This window comes from Lemur catta, chromosome 1, assembly GCF_020740605.2.
Source record: "Lemur catta isolate mLemCat1 chromosome 1, mLemCat1.pri, whole genome shotgun sequence".
Lineage (NCBI taxonomy): Eukaryota > Metazoa > Chordata > Mammalia > Primates > Lemuridae > Lemur > Lemur catta.
In genome coordinates, this window is record NC_059128.1 from 177347817 (window position 1) to 177371913 (window position 24097).

Sequence of the window (24097 nt, forward strand, 5' to 3'; positions counted from 1 at the left end):
GGGTCACTAGGTAATATGTGTCAGAACCAGAATTAGAATTCAAGCATTCTGACTGCAAAAGCATCCTTAACTAAATTAGGCTAATACTTCCCCTAGATCAGAGGCAAGGAAGAGCAACACCCAAGAGGGGATTCTGTAGAGGGCCTTGGGGTTGTAGACTGGAAGAGCAACCCTAGCTAGCAGCTATTTTTAAGTCCTTAAGTTCTGCACCCTTCCATGGGACATCACAGGGGCAAATCAGTGGCTTGGGGGCCAGTCACCACCAGGATGAGATGTTCCCTAGGACTCCCAGAAGTTCTGTGTGATGAGAATAGTGCAAAGATAGCACTTTCTGTATGGCAAATTGGACAGAGGCTCAGATTCTTGTGATATGGACATTAAAGGGAAGAGTAGTCTTTGAAGGTGATGAAGTCTGGGACATTTTGGTTACTCATAAAAATTCCACTCATAAAAGTCATGAATTATGAAACTAATTCTCCCAATACTCTCTGAAAACAAGGCTATGAGGTATATCCAACATTCCTTTTTCTAGAAAATATCCTCAACCCTATTTCAGGGACCTGCTGCTGTGCTTGCTGCTAGAGACAGAAAGATATACAAACACATGCCTGTCTTCAAGGGTATCCAGATCTGTGGAGGACACACAGATTTATAAGAAAAAGTGAGTTGTTAACATGAAGTGAGTAATTGGTGTAATCATAGGTAGATGCAGAGTGTGTTAAGGGCTTAGAGAGGAGGAGCATCTTACCTATGAAGAGAAGACTGATGACATGTGATAACACACTAGATAGACCTAGCGACCACCTCTATGACAGGGAAAGTTTTATAAGGAGACAGATCCAGACAAGCAGGTGCATCCACGAGGCTCAGTACTGCAGGAGTAAAGACTATGTGTGGAGATGTAGCAGACAAAGCTAGAAAGAAAGGTAAGAAGGAGAGAAGATTATGAAAGATCTTGTATTCTATGCAAAGTTTAAGTTTCTGCCAATAAAATGGAAAGTAGAGAGATTAGTTTTACATTTAGAATCCTTTGTAAATGAGACGGTTAGATTAGTCAGGAAGTGCTTGCAAGAGTCCAGATGGAAGGCTAAGAAGTTTCATTATAGTGAAAAAAAAAAGAAAGTGGAAAAATGATAATTGGCATTTAAAAGGCAGTATTGACTTAGTATTGGACTGGATATGAGGAAAGATTCTCATGTTCCTGGTTTGGGCTCCTGTAGCCTCTAAAGTAGGTAAAAAAAAATAGAGGGTATGAGTTTATAAGCAACATGACCAAGTTGTATTGATGATCACTGAGTTTGAGATCTAATGGTTATCCAGAAGAAGCAGTGTATAGGCAGTTGGAAATGCAAATTTTAGACCACAGTAGACTAATATGGGCTAGGGATACGGGGTTTGTAAGTGATTAAAGGCAAATGAAACCATTGGTGTTACCAAGATCACTTAAGATAGCATGTATAAGGAAGGGTGAATGGAAGAGGTGAGAGAGGGAGACAGAACAGGGAAGGACAGGGAAGTAGACCAAAGAACTCTGGGGAATAGCAGTGTTTAAGGGTAGGGGACACAGAGGTTTCTTTTGTTTGTTTTTTTTTTTTTTGAGACAGAGTCTCACTTTGTTGCCTGGGCTAGAGTGAGTGCCGTGGCATCAGCCTAGCTCACAACAACCTCAAACTCCTGGGCTTAAGCGATCCTACTGCCTCAGCCTCCCGAGTAGCTGGGACTACAGGCATGTGCCACCATGCCTGGCTAATTTTTTCTATATATATTTTTAGTTGGCCAGATAATTTCTTTCTATTTTTAGTAGAGATGGGGTCTCGCTCAGGCTGGTCTCGAACTCCTGACCTCAAGCGATCCACCCGCCTCGGCCTCCCAGAGGGCTAGGATTACAGGTGTGAGCCACTGCGCCCGGCCTAGAGTTCTTGATAGAGACTGAGAGTAAGCAGAGACCAAAGGAAAAATAACGCTAACTAGAAACAATGTCAAATTAGAGCTAAGTGAGAAAAAGGTATAACGTCTTTAGAAAAAAATTAGGGAAAGTATGTGTTTGAGTTTTGACATGAAGAATATAGTCTAAGTCCCTTAAGAATTGTGTTTAAGACTACCCAAATTGGAGTAGAAATCAGATATCCTTCGCCTCTTTTTAACCATTATTAAAAACAACAATGCAACTAAAAGTCACATAAATTATCTTAAGGATACTAATCAACATATCATTATAATGAGTTGATAATTTATAATGTAATTTAAATATAAAATTTGAGGATCAATAAGTTGGAAACAAAATTAAGATTTAGATCTTAGGGCTATTCAATATAGAATTAGTATTTCTAAGAAAAATTATATAAAATTTTCGTGATTGAATGAGTTTTCTTATAAGTATTTATTACCAGAATAAAGGAAAAAACATGATGAAATTATGTTTGGAAAACTGGCATATTACACTCTCTTCTGAGCTTTGCAATTGCCATTAAAAGTTATGATTGATTCTTCAGAAAAACAAAACAAACAAAAAACAACACACGTTTAACTTTGTGTGACTATAGTATCTTATACTCATTTAAATAAAGAACCCTGTCATGGAGCGTTGTCTTACCAGTACTGGTGTGAGAAACACTGCCTTATAGTGTTTGAGTTTTCTTAGTTATTTTCAATATTATCATTCTTTTTTAATTGCCAAAAATTCATATTTTCTGTTTAAATAGACTATATATAACAAAGGTTACTTTATTAACTATCCTTTTAAACAAGCATAGTGAACAAAATTATTTTTGATAGGAACACATATCCGGTACTAAAATACACATAAAATTATGTAATTTAATTTAAATAAATTCATTAAAACAAATATTTCAACTACAGTAGTTCAAGTTTCTTAATGTGAATTACAGACACAATTTCTATCAGTCATTATGAGTATGTACAGAGTCCAGCCACTAGGTGGCGATCACGGCGAATTTTTACTGTATTTTATAGTTGAAACCTCATTAGTTGTATGTTCTGCGTGATCATGTTTTCAGTTTATCTAGTCATTTAATTTGAAGGATGTCTCCTACTTCTTGCTAATTTTCTTTGTAAATATACAGAAAAATAAGCATATATTTCCTACATAAGCAGAACATGATTTATAACCAGTATTTGCTTCTTAGAAATGGTAGAGTTTCTGTTCTAGTGGAATCCAGGTTCTTGGATATGGAGTGATTGGTGAATATAACATAGATCATGTACATCATGGTGACAGTCATTGAAGTGTAATGTAGAGAAATTGTCAGATAAAGCATTATTATAATTTAGGATTGCCAATATATTGGATTTAGGAGAGGCTGAGGCAGTAATGAGGTAGGTTATGATGATCTTATCTGTATAACACACATACACATTAGGAAAAGGAGGACAGTAAATCCTGCTTTTTTCAGCAATCTGAGCTCCATGGATCATATGTCTAAAGTCAAAACAACACCTTTGCTATCATGCTATAAATACCGGGGCTTCTTTGCCCTTTCAGAGCTTCAGCAGTGGTTTCCACCTGTAGGTATACACTTAAATATATATTTAAAGAAATATTGATAAACTATATCCATCATTTCCTAAGTCATTAAAATATATTTGAATATATTACTGACTGAATATATTTCCTTGCTCAAAAGTAAATATATTTTTAATTTTTAAAATTTTACACAATGACACATTGTTTTCCAAAAAGACTACTTTAAAAAAACTCAAATTTATACCAGCCATGTATAAGTATTCATTTTCCTGAGTTATCATCAGTAGTGTATGCAGACTTATAAAAATATTTTCCAGAACAACAAGCTCCTAAATAGCACTCAAGGCCATTCACTTCCACTTCTCTGCACTTCTCCTGCTCTTCGTTGCACGCATGCCTCACGCCAGACCTTCATGACCATGTGCTTTTGGACATATAATTCTTCCTTCTATGCACAGTCACTTCCCACTTTTCTTTGTGAAATTCTCATCATGACAGCAAAACTTGATTTCCTCAGTCAGGGCTTTCCTCAATTCCCTGACAAAGTCAGCTACTGTTTTCTGTTCCCTTATAACATTCTCTTCATAGAGAATGGAGAGAATGTCATCAGTGTTTGTACGACCTCCTTCTGATAGCCTGTAAATCCCATGAAGACAGGAATGTCTTCTAAGACACGTAGTAAACTACCTGGCACCCTATTAGCATTAGAAATTTATGTATTGACTCAATTAATTAATTTAAAAAGCGATTTTAACTATTAGCATGGTTTGTTGGAGGAGGGAAGATTGTTTATGAATATTTAACCTACCTGGTACAAAATGAGAATTGTATTCAGGAGGGGCATCAGGCCTTGGATCTGGCGATTTTATTTGATTTTCCGTATCACCACCTGCAGGCTGCTCGGGGGCTGTGGGGACTACACCTTGGGGGAAAGAGAGGAGACATGACTTACAAAGGAAATGATAACATGATAACAAAATAAATTCATTTTTTTCTTATTAGTATGCATCAGGCAATATAATAAATATGAAGACATTCATATTTTTATAAAAACAATTAGTCCTGTATTAGACATCAACCTATTAATAAATTTTGTAAATTTTCAAACTGCACATAGATTGAAAATAAAACTAAGCAATTATGTTGTGCTTGTGACCAAAGCAAAGACCTTTCATACTAGTGGTTCAGCTGACCTGAAGCTGACTCCTACCTACATAGTAAATTCCTTGCACAATATCAAAATTTTTTTTTCTATTATATAATGTGAGAAAACAGGCATATATAGATAGAGTGAATTTGATTTTTCCCCTAATCCTTTTTGGAAAGTGGTATCTAAATAAATCAAAACATAACACCTTAAACACTTAATGGAGTAGAAAGCAGTGGTGCGACACACCATTCAATTAGAGGTAGTTTAGACTACATCTCCAGTGACTCACATTTTTACTGAATTCTTTCTACAGCCAACCTGGGTCACAGTAATTGCTGCAAAGCAGATATTGGAGTCATTTGTTGAGATTAGAGAAATTTCTCTCCGGACTCACTATAGGAAAAAGTTCTCAATTTCTTAAACAACCAGTTGACTTTTATCTCATAGAAAACACAAATCCCCTAAATGTGGGGGTGTTTCTCTCTTTATATCAGTTTCTAGAAAATGCAGGGCCTACTTTCAGCCCTCCTCTACCAAGGCAGGATGTCACCACAGGGTGTCACCATTACTTGCTATCACCTCTCTTTGCAGACTTGCTTTGCTACCCTTGCTTTTCCTTTACCTAATTTGCCCCATATACTTTAAAGATCATGTGGTACATATATGCTAATATAAGTCCTTTTTTAATCCTTTTCAGACAAAGATAGTTTATATGTATAAATATATGTATACATATTTATATATTTATGTTCTCCAAATGCTAAATAATTAAAAACTCCCAAATGAAATAAAGACCCCCTTTAAGGAAAACAGTCATATAATTCACATTTAAAAATAAAGCACATTCCAAATATATCCATAAAAACTTACCTGACATTTTGAAGAATTCCAATTAATTCTGAAAAATAAAACATTTTAATGCCTTAAAAATATATACATACCATATAGTTACTATTATTATTCAGTGATATAAGTAGCAAGTTCTGTCATTCTTTTAGCCTCCAGTTCCCTTTCATTCATTCATTCATCAATGCAACAAATACTTATTGAGCATCTATTATACACCAGGCACTATTATAGATGTCGAGAATGCAGCAATAAATCAGACATTCCATTACCCACTCTACTGCAGCTCATATTCTTGTGGGGTAAGATTTTAAAAAAAAGTCAACGAATATTTTAGTTTAAGTTTAGAAAGTACAGTTCTGAAGGAAACAAAGTTAAAGGTTTGAGAAAAACATGGATGGGAAGTTCTAGGAGAGTCAGGGTAAGCTCCCAGGAAATGACCTTAGAACTATTTGAACTATGAAAAGGAAACTTCACTCTAAAATTGTGGGTAGAGTTCCAGGAACACAGGAAAGTAAGTGCAAAGGCCCAGAGATGGCAATGAGCTTGGGATATTCCAGAAAAGAGAAAGAGGTTAGATGTGACTGGGCCACAGGGAATGAAGAAAACTGAAGTAAGAGATGAAGACCAATGTCTGATCACATCTGAAGGCCATGGCAAGGTATTTGGCATGCTTTATAATTCCAGGGGGAAGTCTGGAGGATTGTAGTCAGAGGAGTGATCAGAGCTGATTTATACCGTATAGTGGGAGTGGGAGGGTAGAAAGAGGGAGCAGTGAGTGATGGCAGTGATAATCCAGTGAGAGCTGGTGTGGGCTTAGACTGGGGAGGTGACACTGAAGAGGGTTGGAAGTGCTCAGAGGCATGACAGGGTTTTGATGCAGAACCTACAGGAGTTGCTAATGGATTAAAGAAAAGAGAGGATTCAAGGATGGGTCTCAGTTTTAGCCCAGGGCAACTGAGTTGATGGTGATGACTTTAACTGAACTAAAGAGGAGGATGGTAGGGAAATGTTGGGGACAGAGGAAGGTAAGAATCAAAACTTTAAACTGGGGCATGCTATGTTTGAGGCCAAAAGAAGACAAATTAAACATGTAAATAAAAATATGTATATTTTAACATTGTGAGAATAACTCAGAGAAGGAAACTAGAAATTGAGATTAGATTTGAAACAAGAAGTGGGGATGGAGTTAAAATAATCTAGATTCAATCAGCCAGAAAACAACAAAAAAGCCTATTATCAGAGAAGGGAATTTTAGTGTTTGTGAATTTCCAATTTCTGGATAATGACAAATAGCAAAGAGAAGAACATCAACAAAGATTATAATTTACTGACTGCTTATCAAGTGTTAGGCAAAAGGCCCAACACTTTTCACATATTATTGCTAATTATAACAACACCTCTCTAAACGGCCATTTATAAACGGCCAACCCCGCTGAAGTAACTGGACAGAAAAGGCAAGTCATTGGAGGACACATATAGTATTCTTCCGTTTCAGAATCTTCTATAGCTGGAAATCTAAACAAAACACCTTATCTGATAAATATATGGAGAAAGACATTAAGGAAATGCTAGGGAATTAATAATGCAAAATTCAGGAAAATGGCTACATGTGAGGAAGAAGAGGGCAAGTGTTTAGCAGTAGCCTACAGGGAGCTCTAAGTTCCTGCCAGTCTTCTGGTTCCGTCAGGGTGAAGAGAACAGAGGTCATCAGTTTTAAAGGGTACATATATATTTAAATATGCATAGTTATACGTATGATGTTTCACAATAAACAAGAACCATCTGACAGTTCTATGTTGAGGTTAACCTTCTTCTAACTAAAGGTTGTTCCTTTCTATGGTATCTGGGGATTGCAAACTAGCCAGGAACCACAATGGAAACTAATTAGAACAGATTATTAAGTGCCTTATGTTAAAGGGGACAAATTATCTATCCATCTATCCATCCATCATCTATCCAGGTATCTATAGTGGCAAACTGTTTAGTGCAAAAGTGGCAAATTTTAACAATTGCTGAATCTAGGTGAAGAAATAGACTTAAATATTATTTTTAAAAATTTTGTTTTCAAAATAAAACTTGAAAAAAAAATACAGAATTCTAAACCCCAAATCTGAAGTAGTACCTCTGGGGTCCAGGCCTAGAAACCTTTACTTAACACAGTCCTAGATGATCCTTATGATCAAGCATGTTTGAGACTAATAGAATGAGTGTAAAGAAAAATAATAGTTCTCAACCCTGCCAGGCAGAAATTAAGAATTCAAATCTGATTCCAGTAACCGAATAGCAACTTGAAAAAATAAACAGTTCAGTAAAATTTTTAAAAGTAACTGATATCAGTGACTTTAAATAAAGGAAAATATACCTACATATTGCCTCACAAGTTTAAGGTGCTCAAAGAGTCTGTATATTCCTTGTCCTTCAAGGCCACCAGGATGTTTTTTCTCACCACCCTGTATTCTCTTCCCTTTCTTATAAAGTTTTACAATATAATTTTAGCCAAAATGTTATGTAAGAGAGGAGAATTTCCAGTTGGCACAAGCATGAATGTTGTTAACTCAATCCTCCCTTAACCTTCAGTAAATCATTTCAGATTTCCCTATCACTCAGCAACAGCAAAAGTGTCATACTGACTTTTGGCTTTATATCAGACGGAAACCAGATTAGAAAACTGAGCTGTGTCTCCATGACAGGTTAGTACTACAAAGTGCAGAGAACTCTGAATTGTGGAGGCCTTGGTATTTTCAGGGCTTAGGATGCATGCAGGGGAATGAATCTAAGCCTACTGCAACATAATAAAGAGGGGAGGGAGACAGGCTGGACAGGATGAGGTTGGTGAGGCTGGGTTTTGCTGCCTTATAAAGCAGCCTAGATATCTTAAATGACATCCCACAGCAAGAGGGCATCTACATGGACATCACTTGGTGCACCCAACAGTACAGCTGTGTTATATGCTTGCTCTTCAATTTCACCTCTGTAAACAGCAACACCCTCACAGAGCTCAATAAATGCACAAGTTCTTAAACCCACACCAAAGATATTTGATACTTCAATCACTGAAACACAGAAGGATGGTCAGCTCTGTACAGTTGAGTATTTACTGGAAGCTGCCCTGACCTCTGCACAAGGAAGCCTTTGGGCAATTGAGAATCTCTAGGCACGAGGCTTGGAAACCTACACATGCATTCCAAAACCCTGGGTACTGCCCGTCTCTACTGCCTCCAGCCCTGAGAAGAGGGAAAAGAAAGCAGGAGGTCACTGTCTGAACAATTCCTTCTGCTTCTTGGCAGAGATAGGAAAAATGGCCTGATCCTGCCAAGTCCTATTCTAGCTACTACAATCCCCCATGAGGGTTTAATATGTTACTGTTGGGAGATTATATCCTTTGTACATCTTAATCCTACCTTAAGGATACCTGGAGGAGGGCAAAAGATTGGGTGGCTATTAAATGGTGTACACCAGCACGCTTCAGACAGTATGGACAGTGGTCCAGACTGTGGGTTCAAATCCCAAGTCTGTCCCTAATAGCTGTGTGACCTTGGGTGACTAGTCTGTTCTTAGTTTATCCTTTGTATCATGGACATGGTGACAGTTGGATCAACCTCACAGAACTATTGTGAAGACTAAAACAATTACATTTGTATAGCACTTAAAACAATGTCTGGCATTTAGCAAATCCTCAATAAATTAGAATCTTTGCTGTTTTTTCACTAGTAAAATATACCAACTCATAGAGAGACCAAGAGTAAATGTCTGTATTCAAATGTAGTATTTAAAAAAAAACTGTTTGCCATTCAGGCATTCAACATGTATTACTCATGTGTAGATTCTACACTGGGTTCTGAGCTGACACCACTAACTCCCACCTTCTACCTCCAGTGAGTAAGGTTCTAAACACAATTTCATGAGAACTGTTTGTCACGAGTTTCAAAGTGGAAAGAACTGGGAGAAAGAAAATGGAGACATTGCTGAAGGGCTTTTTACTATTTGTGGCTAAATAAAAGCCAAATGAGTTAGAGCATAGCTCAAGTGGCTGCAGGATTTGCTTTCAGTTCAGGATAATGATATTAATTATATTGTTCAGATGAATGGATTATTGTAGTAATGAGCTTTAAAAAGGGCAATTAAAATTATATTAAAGACATATTCCAAAAATTAAAAGAATATAATGGGCATTATATCTTCAACATATAAATGTTGAGGTCTTTTTTATAACCCTGTGCTATGAAAAATTGAATATTTAAGTCTATATTAGTATAATACTTCATAGCATAAGATGCAAGTGAGATAATATGGATGATTAGAAGTAATACTACATTTTATTTATTTGAAAGCCTTTATAAAACTCTTAATAAATAGAAATGTTAGTATTTTTCAAATGTTAAAATTTTATAAACCTCATATTTCACAACAAGCATCCAGGCTGGGTGAATATAAATTAATGTGCTAGTAGTTCTAAGTATATCCACCTTTCACGAAAAAGAGATATCTACTAGCCTTTTCTAAGTGTCTGATGTATTATTTTGTTCTTTCTCCGGAAAAAGTGATGGCTATTCAATTTTAGTCGTTACATGTAACTTAGAGTGGTATAACAAAGAATGTGTCTGGTCTTTGTCCTGCATTCTGGAGAGGTAACTTCTAAACCCTTAGAATTTGCGAGTGACAGAAATGTTTTTGTTATACTTGGTGGGCCCTTGGATCACACCTGAGTTTTTTGCTAAGAGGATGACTTAGGATAGGGGCTGGTCATGTCAGAAAGACCAACCATGTGATTAGAGGGTGGAAGCTTTGAGTCACTTGATATCTGCCTGACCTCCAGGCAAGTGGGGGACTGGAGAGTGACTTCAACCATATAGCCATGTAATGAAACCTAAATAAAAACCACCTCCAGTGAGCTTCCTTGTTGGGTGGTTGTGTGCTGGGAGTGTGATGCATCCTAGCTCCACAGGGAGGCGCTTGGAAGCCCCGTGTTCAGGACTCTCCTGGACCTCACCTTATGTGTCTCTTCAGTTGGGTGGTCCTGATTTTTATCCTTTATCATAAAGTATCATAAGTAGAGCACTTTCCTGAGTTCTGTGAATCATTCCAGCAAATTATCAAACCTTAGGAGGTGATGGGAACCCTGAATTTGTAGTTAGTTGGTCACAAGTATGGGAAGCCTAGAGACCCCTGAACTTGTGGCTGATGTCTGAAGTGAGGGAAGTTTTCTTGGGAATTGTGCCCTTAAGCCTGTGCAAACTCTGGGTAGTTAGTATCAGAATGAGACTGCTGAAAAAATTGCTGAACTGTTACAATATTACACACATATACATGTACATATAATGTTGTTCAAGTCTTCTATTTCCTTTTTGATCTTCTGCTTAGTTGTTCTACCCATTATTTTAAGTAGAGTAAGACTATAGTCTCCAACTATTATTTGTTGTATTATCTATTTCACCCTTAAGTTGTATCAGTTTTGCTTCACATATTTTGGAGATCTGTTTTTATGTGTATACAAGTATATAATTATTCTGTCTTCCTGATAGATTGACATTTTTATTATTATAAAATGTCCTTCTTTATCTCTAGTAACAATTTTAGTCTGAAACTATATTTTGTCTGATATTTATTTTATTAATCCTTATCAATTACTAAATTTGAGAAATACTGTTCTGATACACAGTGTTTTACGAATTGATGATACATTTGTAGACTTTAAAATCAATGATTCAAACTTTGATTTTTAAAAATAAAATGAACTGGGCTGGTTGTAGTGACTCAAGCCTATAATCTTAGCACTTTGGGAGCCTGCGGTGGGAGAAACACTTGAGGCCAGTAGTTTGAGACCGGCCTGAGAAACATAGCAAGCCCTGTCTCTATGAGAAATAAAAAAAATTAGCTGGGCAGAGTATCGCACACCTGTAGTCTCAGCTACTCTGGAGGCTGAGGTAGGAGGAGCACTTGAGCCAAGGATTTTGGGGTTGCAATGAGCTATGAAGATGCCACTACCCTCTAAGCCTGGGCAACAGGGTGAAACCCTGTCTCTAAATAAATAAAATAAAATAAAATAAAATAAAATAAAATAAAATAAAATAAACTAGAGTAGAATAAAATAGAATAGAAATAACAAACTGTTACTGCTAGTATACTATATACTCACTGTATTCAGTATTGCTTGGTGAAAATTGTATAAGTTACATATAAATATATACAAATGTATCTATATATGTAGTTTGCCACAGATTAAAGTAGATTGCCATCAATAATGTTTAAAAGCCAGTAATTTAAAGAACTTTTTATTTAATCAATAAAAAGACAATAAAGATTCTTTTCTGGAATGGAAAAGATGGAAACAATGTTACAGAATTGAAAATATAATTACATAAGAGCTTGTTTTCACTGAGGTTGGAGATTTTTCTCTGCAGATTTCCTCTGTGGGGGGCGGGGAATAATCTCATGTTTAAGTACAAGTTAAACTATTCAACATAATTTTGTTCTGAAAATTACCGTTTTTTCCTTATAATGTGTGTATGTGAATATATATGTTTTCTTGTATCTCTGCTCAAAAAGAAGCATACTACTTACTTATACACTGAAAACCATAAAATAATGTTGACAGAATTAAAGAAGATTTAAGTAAAAAGGAAGCCAAGCTCATCTTAAAATCGATAGGACAGCAATATTCCCCAAATTTATCTACAGGTTGAACATAATCCCTATCCAAATACAAGTTCCCTTTTCTTGAAACTGAAAAAACGAATATAAAATTCATATAAAGATTACAGTGACCCATAATATCCAAAACAATCTTGGAAACAAAAACAAAAGATAGAAAACTCACACTTCCTAATTCCAAAATTTACTACAAACCTACAGTAATCAAAACAGTATTGTACTGTTCTGAAGAGTCATATGGACCAATGGAATAGAATTTAGTATTCAGAAATAAATCCTAACATTTATAGATAATTGATTTTTGACAAGGGTACCAAGATCATTCCATGGTGAAGGAACGGTCTTTTCAATAAATAGTTCTGGGACACCTGGATATTCACATACAAAAGAACAAATTTGGACTCCTGTAATACCCCTTACAAATAATTGACTCAAAATGGATCATCAACTTAAATGTAAAAGATAAAACTAAGAAATTTTAGAAGAAAACATAGAAGTAAATCTTCATGACCTTGGGTTAGGCAATGGTCTCATTGATGTGACAACAACAGCAGAAGTGACAAAAAAAATTAAATAAATTGGACTTCATCAAAATTAAAAAGATTTGTGTTTCAAAGGCCACCCACCATCAAGAAAATGAGAAGACAACCCACAGAATGGGATAACTTATTTTCAAACCATTTATCTGAGGGACTTTCATCCACAATATATAAAGAATACTTACAAGTCAATAATAAAGACAACCCAATTAAAAAATGGCCAAAAGATTTGCACATTTCTACAAAGGATATGATATGAATATATGATGGCCAAGAAGTGCATAAACCTATTCTCAATATTACTGGTCAGTAAAGAAATGCAGATCAAAGCTACAGTTAGATACTTTTCACACCTACTAGGATGGCTATAATAAAAAAGACAGACAATAACAAGTTTTAGCAAAGATATGGAGATATTTAAACCCTCACATACTGCTGGTAGGAATGCAAAATGTTATGGCTGCTTTGGAAAACAGTCTGGTAGGTCCTCAAAAGGTTAAATATAGAGTTTAATTATGGTTAATATGGTTAGCCGTATGATCTAGCAATTCTATTTCTAGCTATATACCCCAGAAAAATGAAAAACAAAAATGCCTTCATAAAAACATGTTCAAAACAGCATACTAATAATAGCCAAAAAGTGGAAACAACCCAAATGTCCATTAATTGAGGAATGGATAAATTTTAAAATGTGATATATCCCTACAATGGAATATGATTTAGCTATACAAAGTAATTTATTAATAGTACTGCTACATATTGTATCCTGTATGGACCTTGAAACCTTACACTAATTGAAAGAAGTCAGTCACAAAAAAAAATCCATGGGTTGTATGATTCTATTTAAATGAACTATCCAGAATCGGTGAATTTATAAGGCAATGTAGATTTGTGGTTGCCAGGAGACAAGGAATGACTATTATTGGGCATGGGTTTCTTCTTGGAATTATTTAAATGTTCCAATAATAGATTTTGGTGATAGCTGCACAACTCTGTAGATACACTAAAGATCAATGAACTCTATATTTTAGGTGGGTAAATTTTATGGTATGTGAATTGTATCTAAGTAAGGGAAAACAATGCTAAAGTGGTTATATTAATATATCACAAGTAGATTTAGAGCAAAGAAAATTACTAGAGATAAGAAAGGGTATCACATAAAAGTAAAAGAAACAATTTACCAACAAGACATAGCAATCCTAAATGTGATTGGTCCTCACAGTGGAGCTTCAAAATAAAACAAAAACTGACAGAATTGAAAAAAGAAATAGACAAGTCCACAATTTTTGCTGGTGACTCTGACACTCCTCTCTTGGCATCCACAGAACCAACAGAGGCAAAACTAGCAATGATAACAAAAGAACTAGGAAGCATCATCAGCCAACATTGACATTTGTAGAACATGCAACCCAAAAACATCAAAGTAACCATTCTTTCAACATACAGAACCTTCACCCAAACAGACCATATCCCAGGTCATAAAACAAACCTTAGAATATTACAAAGGACAAAAGTCATACAAAGTTTGTCCTCTGTAATGTAATGGGCTAGGAATTATTAACTGAAAGATAACAGGAAATTCTTCAACTACTTTAAAAATGAAACAACACATTTCTATATAATATAAATAATAATCTCTTAAATTAAATTAAATTTGGCCTAAAGCTGCCTCTGTAAGTAGTGAACTACAACCTAACTTAGTATGTAAACAAACTGCAACCTAACTTAAGGATGTGTTCGTGCAACAAATGCTGAGTCTCAGCCACCACATCTGGGGAGCTTCACCCAATCACAGGCTGCCAACTGATCAGACGATGCTCATGTAAGGCAAATGCCTCAGCACACCATGCTCAAATAAGGAAATGCCAAGCTGTAACCAATCAAACTATTTCTGTATGTCACTTCTCTTTTTCTGTCTATAAATACTGCCTGCACACATTGCCAGGTGGAGCTCTCTGAAGCTCTCCCGGTTCTGAGTGCAATTCATGAATTGCTCCTTGCTCAAATAAACTGCTAAATTTAATTTTTCTAAAGTATTTTTTTTTAGCAGTTTGGCATGAGAAGTGGGATACAAAGTAGACTTCCAGTGATCCCCCCGGAGTACCAAGAAACCAGTGGAAATTATCCACTGTGCCCATTGCTCCCAAGGCTCTTTTACAGCAACTGGGGTAAAGAAAGGGTGAGTTCTTTTTTGGATTTGAGTTCCATGAACTTGTGGTTTGAACTCTGAGTTTCAGCATTTTTGGTTCACACTGGATTTTGAAGTCATAACAGAAACAGGACTGGGTCCTCTAGGGAGGCCTCAGGTATCTGACTGGATCAGACAGAAATTAGACGGGGTTCAGTAGGTAGGTAAGGTTAATAAAAGACAGGGAATCCGGCGTTCATCTGGAGCCAAAGAGGCTAGAACTCCTCCATTGGGAACTCCAGCCAATTTTATGTATAAGAACTAAGGGTCGAAAACCTGTGATTTTCTAGACAAATAGGTGAGCCTTACCAATGGTAACTTAGAGTTGCCACAATAGGGAAATTGCTTACAAAGTGCAAATGGGTGCATGTCTTTACAGTTACAACACCTACAGGTGCCATGAGGAACTCCTTATACATATTATAAGCCCAAATCAAAGGGTCTCAAACTAAAGAACACTATATCCTAAAATGTCTGCCTTTATTGTAAACAGCCAGGCAACTGGAAAAGAAATTGTTCACTTTTACACCACCCAACTAATGGACCCGTTTTCTTGGTCTGCTGAACTGTTTCCCCACTAGAGGAAGCTCCCACAGCCTTTACTCCCAGAATAATAATCTACCAACCTCTAAGAGAGGAAAAAACATATTTGTGTGGTGGGTATTTGAAATCAAATCCAAAAAGTTCCTGTCTAATTGACAATTGAACCATTTTCAGGAAAAACATTTGTAAGAATTAGTCCTTTCTGTTTTCTCTATTCAATCCTGCTTCTCCTGTGGGAACCTCTCAGTCTGCTGAAACCCGTCTTCACAAATCCCTGCTCTGCCACCTCTGTCCACTTCTCTCTTGTTGTCATGATCTTGGCTATGCCCCAAAAGTTTCTTAGGGGAAAAACAACCTGATTTGTCTGTCATTTAATCTTAAAACAAGCAAACAAAACAGAGAAGGTGGTCTATAAGGCAAGATTAAAATATCCATGCTGAGTCCTGGCATACAAAATGCTTATACAGATTGAACATCTAAAATGGGAAATGTGATATGCTCCAAAATCCAGAACTTTTTCAGCACCAGAGTGCTGCCACAAATGAATGATGAAGATAACATTGTTAACATTGCAGAAAAAGTGCCTATAGATGACATGATGAAAATGTGTGATCAACTTATTGAAGGACTAGAGCAATAAGCATTCATAATAGAACAAGAAATCATGTTAGCTTATGAAATCAGAGACTTTTAAAAGACAAAACCTGTTGTTAATGATGCAGATGACTCTGAAAAAAACGTTGTGAAAAGCTATCCAGCACAAAGTCTCCTCATCCTTAGAGGACCCATTTCCTGATCCCTCAACTGCTTCTGATGATTCTCCTCACTTAAAGAAAATACAGTGAACAGTAACATTTTAATCAAAACACAGTATTGTGGGTGGGGGATGAAAGCTACAGCAAGCTATCCAGAAGATACAAGATCATTGATGAAAATGGCTACACTAAACAGATTTTTAATGTAGACATAATAGCCTTATATTGAAAGAAGATACTGTCTAGAACTTTCATAGTTAGAGAGGAAAAGTCAACACCTGGCTTCAAAGGGCAGGCTCTCTGATTGGTGACTAATGTAGATGGTAATTTAAGTGAAGCCAATGCTTATGTACCAATAAGAAAATCCTAGGATCCTTCAGAATTATGCTAAATCTACTCTGCCTGTGCACTCTCTATAAATGGAATAAGAAAGGCTGGATGAGAGCACATCTATTTACAGCATGGTTTACTGAATATCTTAAACCCACTGTTAAGATCTGCTCAGGAAAAGATCCCTTGCAAAATATTAATGCTCACTGACAATGTGCCTGACCACCCAAGAGCTCTGATGGAGATGTACAAGAAGATTAATGTTTTTCTTTTTTTTCATGCCTGCTAACCCAAGATTTGTTCTGCAGCCCATGGGGTCAAGGCGTAGTTTTGACTTCAAGTCTTCTTTCTTAAATGAAATACATCTCAAAAGGCTATAGTTGCCATAGATGGTGAGTGATTCTTCTGATAAATCTGGACAAAGTAAATTGAAAACCTTCTAGAAAGGATTCACCATTGTAGATGCCATTAAGAACATTCGTGATTCATATAGGAAGTCAAATTATCAACATTAACAGGAGTTTGAAGGAAGTTGATTCCAACCCTCATGGAGTTTGGAAGAAGTTGATTTGGAAGGGTTCAAGATTACAGTGGTTGGAGTAACTGCAGATGTGATGGAAACAGCCAGAGAACTAGAACTAGAAGTGGTGCCTGAAGATTCATCTCAATTGCTGCAATCTCATGATAAAGCTGAAACAGACTGGGAGTTGCTTCTTATGGATGAGCAAAGTGGCAGTCATTTCTCAGGTGATTTTAATATATCCTTCCCCCTCCCCAAAACACACACAAACTCAATTGCAGATCTATGACATTTTCCCTTATTCAAATAAAAATCCACTTCCTATAAGAAACTTAATTAAATCTTCAATTTACCAATATAATACTTATCTAAATTTCTTCTTAAATCTTGTTTGTAGAATCAACTAAATTTCCTCAACACCTAATTCAAAAGAAATCCAAGTTATGCTATATAAGATTTTTGTTTCAAGCAATACATTCTCGTTCCCACAGAAAGAATATAGAATGGAAACGGTAGTAATTGTAAACTACATTGATATCTAGCACAATGATTCACATATTATAATGAAACATTATAATAAAATCATATTCCTTTAAAAATATGGCCACAAATAGTTTTCTAAAAATCATAAAATGTTTATATTTAACTGATAAACATAGTCTGGATAATTACAATATGTTATATTTTTTTAAAGTATGAAAAACCTGGAGAAAATATGCTTAAATATGAACAATATTTCCTCTTTAAATTTTCTATAATAAATATATAATAGATTTTATAATCTGAATCTTTTAAAAAATAAATTGACACTTTAGTGTCTTGCAGTGAATCCATAACTAAAAAGACTTGTGTGTTCATCAAAGATGAAAGGTTTATGCACATCCTTCCGAGTACAATTATCTTTACAGATTTTAATTCAACTTTCTTGGCTCCTGTAGTGTATCCTGTTGATTAGTTTTATGGGTTTCTTGATTACCAGAGAAGTGGATAGTTGAGTGGGCTCAACATAAGTGGACTAAAGTCCCATGACTGTGAAGGATTCAGTAATTCCTGTCCACACCTTGGCAACTTAATAAGTTGCTGTTGCATGGGCTGAAATTAGAGAAACTAATTCCAGGCCTGCACTAAGAAGATAAACCTAGGCCCATTGTGATAAAATATGCAGTAGAAATGTTCCATAGACACACATAATCTTCATTAGAACTACGTGTAACATATATTTAATTATATATTTCCATAAAATAATTTCTACAAGAAAATTAAAAGTGATTAATTTTCAACAAATGAAAATGTTGGGAAAAATCTAATAAATGTTATAGTGTTGTTTTTATAACCTATATATTTCTTATTTTATTCACACCATGACTCCTTCAAAAGAAAAGGTATATAGTAGAATATTTCCTTCTTTTTAGCAAATATTCAGGATCTTGGAGGTTGGTCATTTGGCTTTAATTTAAAATAAAAGATGAGATTAAATGGAAGCAAATCGATAGCCATAGTTCATAAATAACTTTTATTAAACATATTATAGGTCAAAATGTTTAAATATCAGGTCTCTCCTTTTTAGCTTTCAGGAGGGAAATGTTTTACTTATTTGGAGTACAAAAAATATGGGAAGAACAATATCTCATGATGTTAATATAATACATTTAAGAAAATATTACCATGACAACTATGATATTTGGAGGATTACCAGTAATGCCTCATTGTGCCATTTCCTGGCTAGTCTGTTAGTATTAAAAATTGTAGCAAAACTAGATGTCCTCTGGATTATAATTAAGTCATTTTGATAAGAAACATTACATTATAAATACATTTACATTTTAAATAGGTGTTATCTGCAAGCACACAGTAATTCAAGGAATCAAGAAGTACAAAAATTTATATAATAAAAAGGATCCCATCTACTCCAATCTCCATTTCCTATCTCAAAAGGCAACCACAGGTATTCGATTTTTTTGTCTTCCAAGAGATTTCTTAAGCATATACAAACTAACATATATACCTTCTAATATAATACAAGTGGCAGTCTTCTATATACTTTCCTGTGTCTTGTTTTTTCATTTATTAAAATGTTTTGCTGTTGATTATGTTTCAATTCATATAAACTTATTCTTTTTAATGGCTGCACCATTATGTATTTAACTACTTAATGATAAAAATTTAAATTATTTCTAAAGTTATGCTATTATAAACAATGCTGAAATAAACTTATTTTTTGTTGTTTGTGTACCTGTGTATCAAATTCCTGAAAGCAAAACTGGTGGACCAAAGTTTTGTACATTTTTGAAAGATACTGCCAGATTGTACTACAAAGAATTTGAATCAATTCCTACACTACAGGAAAACATTAGATTTATAATACAGTGTTTTATCAAAATTTTTGTCATTGCCAATCTGATAGGTAAAAAATTTTTAGTTTTTTTTCTGTGTATCTTATAATACAGAGGTTGATGAACTTTTTATCATATGTTTGAAAGTCATTTGCATCTTAGTCCTGTGAATTGCCCTTTGGTCATTTGTTTATTTTTTTGTTGTTGGTAGCTTTTCTTTTTGTGTTCTTTATATGAGATTAAAGTATTAAAATTTTATGTTAAAATTATTTTTTCAAAATTTGTCATTTGTCTTTACTGTATTTTTGCCAGGCATTTTTAAATTTTTTTTGTAGTCCAATTTTAGATATTTTCCTTTCTAAAGAATAGCAAATCTCTCTTATACGGAAGGATGAGTGCCATAAAGGTGAATTTTAGTACAATGCTGGTGAAATATGTAAGGAGTATGAACATTCTTGTATTTTCTGTTTATAAAAAAGTTAACTGGTGTGAAATCCCTCAGGAAAAAATTTTCACTTCTATGCCCACAATAAACATCATAATCATCAATATTGAGGAAGGAGAAAAAGGAAGGGGTTTTTTAAGGAAGCAGCTGAAAGACAACATTCAAAAAGAAAGACAATGAAGAGAACAACATGGAATGCTTTGTGAAATATGTTTCTTCTATAGTAAATGACAAGTAACATATCCAAGAAGGAAGTAATCTGTATAAATTACTAATCACAAACACTCTCAGGAGCTTTATTATTTTCCCATTGTAATACCATCATGTTTCCTTAAAAACATGCATACATTATAGAAATGTCATAGAACACGAATACTCAAAATAATATAATTTAATCTATATTCCAGATTATTTACCAAAATACTGTTACTGTATACACACACAGAGTTTCAACTTGTTCTTTGTTTCTGTGTTTTAACTTATAATACACTTTGGACATATTTCCATGTTAGGACATGGAAAACCAAATGTTTTAAACTATTTCCCCTTTGGATGTACCATAGTTACAAAGTTGTTTCCAAATCCCAATCAATAGTTAGAGTTGTTTGCATGTTTTTTATATTGCAAATAAGCCTGTGAACATCTTTGACACAGACTTTTATTTACACACTTGGTAGTGTATTTTACAGGATAAATTCCAATAAGTGAATGGGCATTTGAAAATTTGAATAGCTATCACCTTTTCCACTGAAACCTTGTAAAAGTGTATTTCCCTCATTGTATTATCAACAACACTGAAAATTATCAGACTGTCAAAATTAGTAAACCAGGCAAAAATTGATGTCTTACTTTAATTGCACTTTTTCAGATAATCAGTGTGGCTAAGAGTCTTCACTCTGCTTATTATTTGCATTTCTCTTGCTTTGTTTCTTTTTATCCTCAACTGGGTTGTTGATTTTAAAGGTCATTAATGAGATTTCTAGGTATATTGGAAAAATTATCTGTTTTTCTGTTAACAAGGTACCCAGTTTGTATCTGTTTTTTGGGTGCAAATATTAACAACAATTATGTCCCTAAATGGGTCTCGGTTTTTGCACTATGTGTAGAAATGCTTTTCCCATGTGCCATGTGCATAAATACCCATTTAGGTTTTCTTTATTTTATTTTCAAGCTTCATATATTCAAAGTAGTAAGCCATGTAGACAACAATTGTGTATTGAATGAGGAAAATTTCAGTTTTACTACAAGTTTTCTCAAATGAATACTTCTTTGTCCAACCACCATCAATTAAATATTATTTCTTCCTCACCCCTGATTTAAAATGTGTCCCTATCAAAAGCCCACTTTCTTTATATTCTTAAATCTGCTCTACTGTTTCATTGACATGCCTGATAGGGTATTCCATAGTCTTTTAATCACTATACATTTATAATACCTTTTATTATATGCTAAAGCATCCATATAATACATATATATCAATATATATATATTTATTTGAAATTTCCTAGCTATTTTCAAGTATTTGTTAGTTCACATGAGCTAAACAATCCCCTTTAAAAATATTTGGTTAAAATTCTATTTAATTTACATATTGTGTTAGTGAAATGATGTATTTCCCTAGAAAACTGTTATGTATTTTACTGGATTCCCAAATATACGTTTTATATCTTTTATTAAAATAGGTCTTTTCAAGTTTCTGTTATTTCATGCCAAACTGAAGTTTATTTTGTTTACATATAGAACATCAATTGATTTTTGTAAATTAAGTAAAATACAGTTGGACACTCTGCTAAATTCACTTATTCTTCCCATTAGCTTTTCAGTTGTTTTGAGTGAATATTCGAAGTATACAATCACATCATGCATAAAGTGATGTGTTCCGCCTACGTACAATTCGCAACCATGTGTGATGATGAGCATTCTTGTCTTTTTTAAATTTAATAGAAATCATGGTAATGTTTCACCGCTCCAATAGCAGATGGACAAACAGAGGTTATCTAGCTATTCCTATTATAGAATGCAATTTAAATTATTGATCTATACCCCTTGTAGGTAGCAGATGGGAAATCAACCTTAGTGTATAATATCTTGATGTGTATTTATTCTGGTGGCTTCGTTTTAAGTGCAATATAAAGTTAAAAACGAAATTGTAGAGCCTGAGAAGACAAACAAGGCCACAAAATAAATGAAAGAAAATCTAAGTCTTGAAATATGAATGTTTTATTTTCAGGAAAAATAAAATAAAGCCAACACCCCCCCCAAATCGCCCCAGTTTGTCCAAATTAGCAATGTTTGAGACGGGTTCTCTGCTATAACCCTCTCTGGCCAACAAGCATGTAGAGAAGTTCTCACAAACGCTTTTTCCCTGCCAGTGGCCTGAGTCCGTGAGGGTCACCGAGGTCACCCCAGTTAGAGAACCAAGAGGAGCCCAATCAGGGGGGACCAGTCACGGGACGCGCGGTGGCCAGGGAGGCCACAGAGAAGTGCGGCCGCCTCTCTGATCGCTCGCGTCGCCTCGGGCAGAGGTGAGTCTCCCCAGCGAGAGCCTTCGTTCCGGGCCCTGCCGCCAGTTAAGACTCAGGGAACCCTAACGTCCCGGACAGCTGGACGACCACCCCCCCACGGCTGGAAACAGCTCGCCACCAAACCTGCCGCGTCTCCACCGCAGGCGCGCGCCCGGCACCCCGGAACTTCTGCAAGCACCTGGGGCTGCGGGGCACGGCTCAGCCGCCCGGGAGCGGCCCCCGGTCGCCGCGCCCTCCGCCCCGCGTCCGAGTCCGAGTCGCCGCGCCCCCCGCCCCGCAGCCTGGCCCGCCGAGCGGCCCCACTCACCGCCCGCCCCGCAGACCGCTGGGCACCGGCGACGCCAGACGCGGGGTCTAATTTTATCCGCAGGGGAAAGGGAAAGAAGAGGCGGAGGAGGGAGACGGAAGGGGAGGATTTTTCAAATTAAAAACAGAGTAAGCGCGCGGTGGCCGGGGGAGGCGCGGGATCCAGGGGCGGGCCCGGCTAGCGTAGACACTCCCTCCGGACGGGCGGCCCGAAGCCTCGGACCCCGCCCGCGGCGCCCCCCGAGGGGTGGAGCGCCCTGAAATTGGCTGAAGCCTAAAAGCTGAGGGGGGAGGGGGAAATGAAGAAGAAAACAAGTTGTCCCCGCTCTAATAGGAGGTGAAAGGATAAGAGCCAGCCCACGGTGGCCTCTCATCAGAGTGGCAGGTTCTAGGGCCTGGGACAAGGAGCTTTGCTGATACAGGATTACTGTGCTTAAAGAGAAAAAGGAAAGAAAAAAAACTTTCTCAAGAGTCTTTTTAATTTGTATTTGTTCCCACTCCCAGACCATTGGTTTGGAGACCTGCCCTTGGCAATGCAGTGCTGCCTGGAAACACTCAGGCATGGGGCCAAGGAATTCTGTTTTCTTTTCCACAGGATTGGAAGAGCCCAATTTGATCTTGGAGGGAGGGTAGGAGAGACACCAGGAAAGAGGGAAGGGGGAGCAGGGCTGCCCATGATTTCTGACATTGGGAGAAAAATGACATTTGTTAATTACTGTCGTTGACAGTAATTAAAGTATTAAAGAGGTACAAATACTTCTTTCAAGCAAAAGAGATTCAGAACCTGGCCCATGGGGAGAAGCACAATACACTGACAGGAAGTGGGAGAACCTAAATATCCTCTGACTTTACAAAGAATCAGAACTGGATAGAAGTAAATTTGATTAAGCTCTGAGGAGTACTTGGCAGTACTTCACTGGGGGAGACTGTTGGATAGGGGAAGGCATGTGGGAGTGGAGTCCTAGAATTTTCCATTTTCCTTTATGTACATATTATTTGTTAGTATTGTTTTTCTCAGTAATAATTGTATGGAACATTTCTCAAATTTAGAAATAGTGTTTTATTGAAAGCACAAAACAAAGAAATTGTTGCCAGACTCCAGCAAAATATAATAGTATTTATTCCCATTGTTTTAAATCAGAAAGGAGCCAAGAAACTGAATTTATGAATGTAAACATCCACAGTGGCCACATGAAAGATGCCAAAAATCTCAAGAGCAAAACATGTCTTGTGAAACAGATTGCTTTGGGGGATTAGAAAAAAATAAAACAAAACATGAAAGTATGTCACATACCCCAAATCACAAGTTTTGAGGGGAAAGAGAAGGATTTAAACCCATGTCCTTCTGAAATTCCCAATCTGATGACCTACAAGCTGAACACTTCCAGGGACAACAAATTCATTACTTTTTGTACTAATTCCATTTTAGTGTCTCTGTTGCTCCTTAGCTGTATCTCTGTATTATTTCCTTTTTTCTGG

General features: G+C 36.1%; 1 protein-coding gene across 2 annotated transcripts in view; it reads right to left on the reverse strand.

The window, feature by feature from the left end:
- The window catches only part of PLSCR4 (phospholipid scramblase 4), a 42628-nt gene extending 19869 nt beyond the window's left edge, over positions 1-22759 (reverse strand). The window contains exons 1-4 of one of the 2 annotated variants that reach the window (XM_045539411.1): positions 22620-22676; positions 17363-17429; positions 5505-5532; positions 4293-4406 (exon numbers count right to left, since the gene is read on the reverse strand). In XM_045539411.1, the coding sequence (XP_045395367.1) occupies positions 4293-4406; positions 5505-5511 (121 nt within the window). In that variant the 5' untranslated portion in view covers positions 5512-5532; positions 17363-17429; positions 22620-22676. Of the gene's footprint in view, positions 1-4292; positions 4407-5504; positions 5533-17362; positions 17430-22619 lie in introns of both variants that reach the window. The other variant, XM_045539410.1, reaches the window with a different exon arrangement.
- Positions 22760-24097: the final 1338 nt, after the last annotated feature.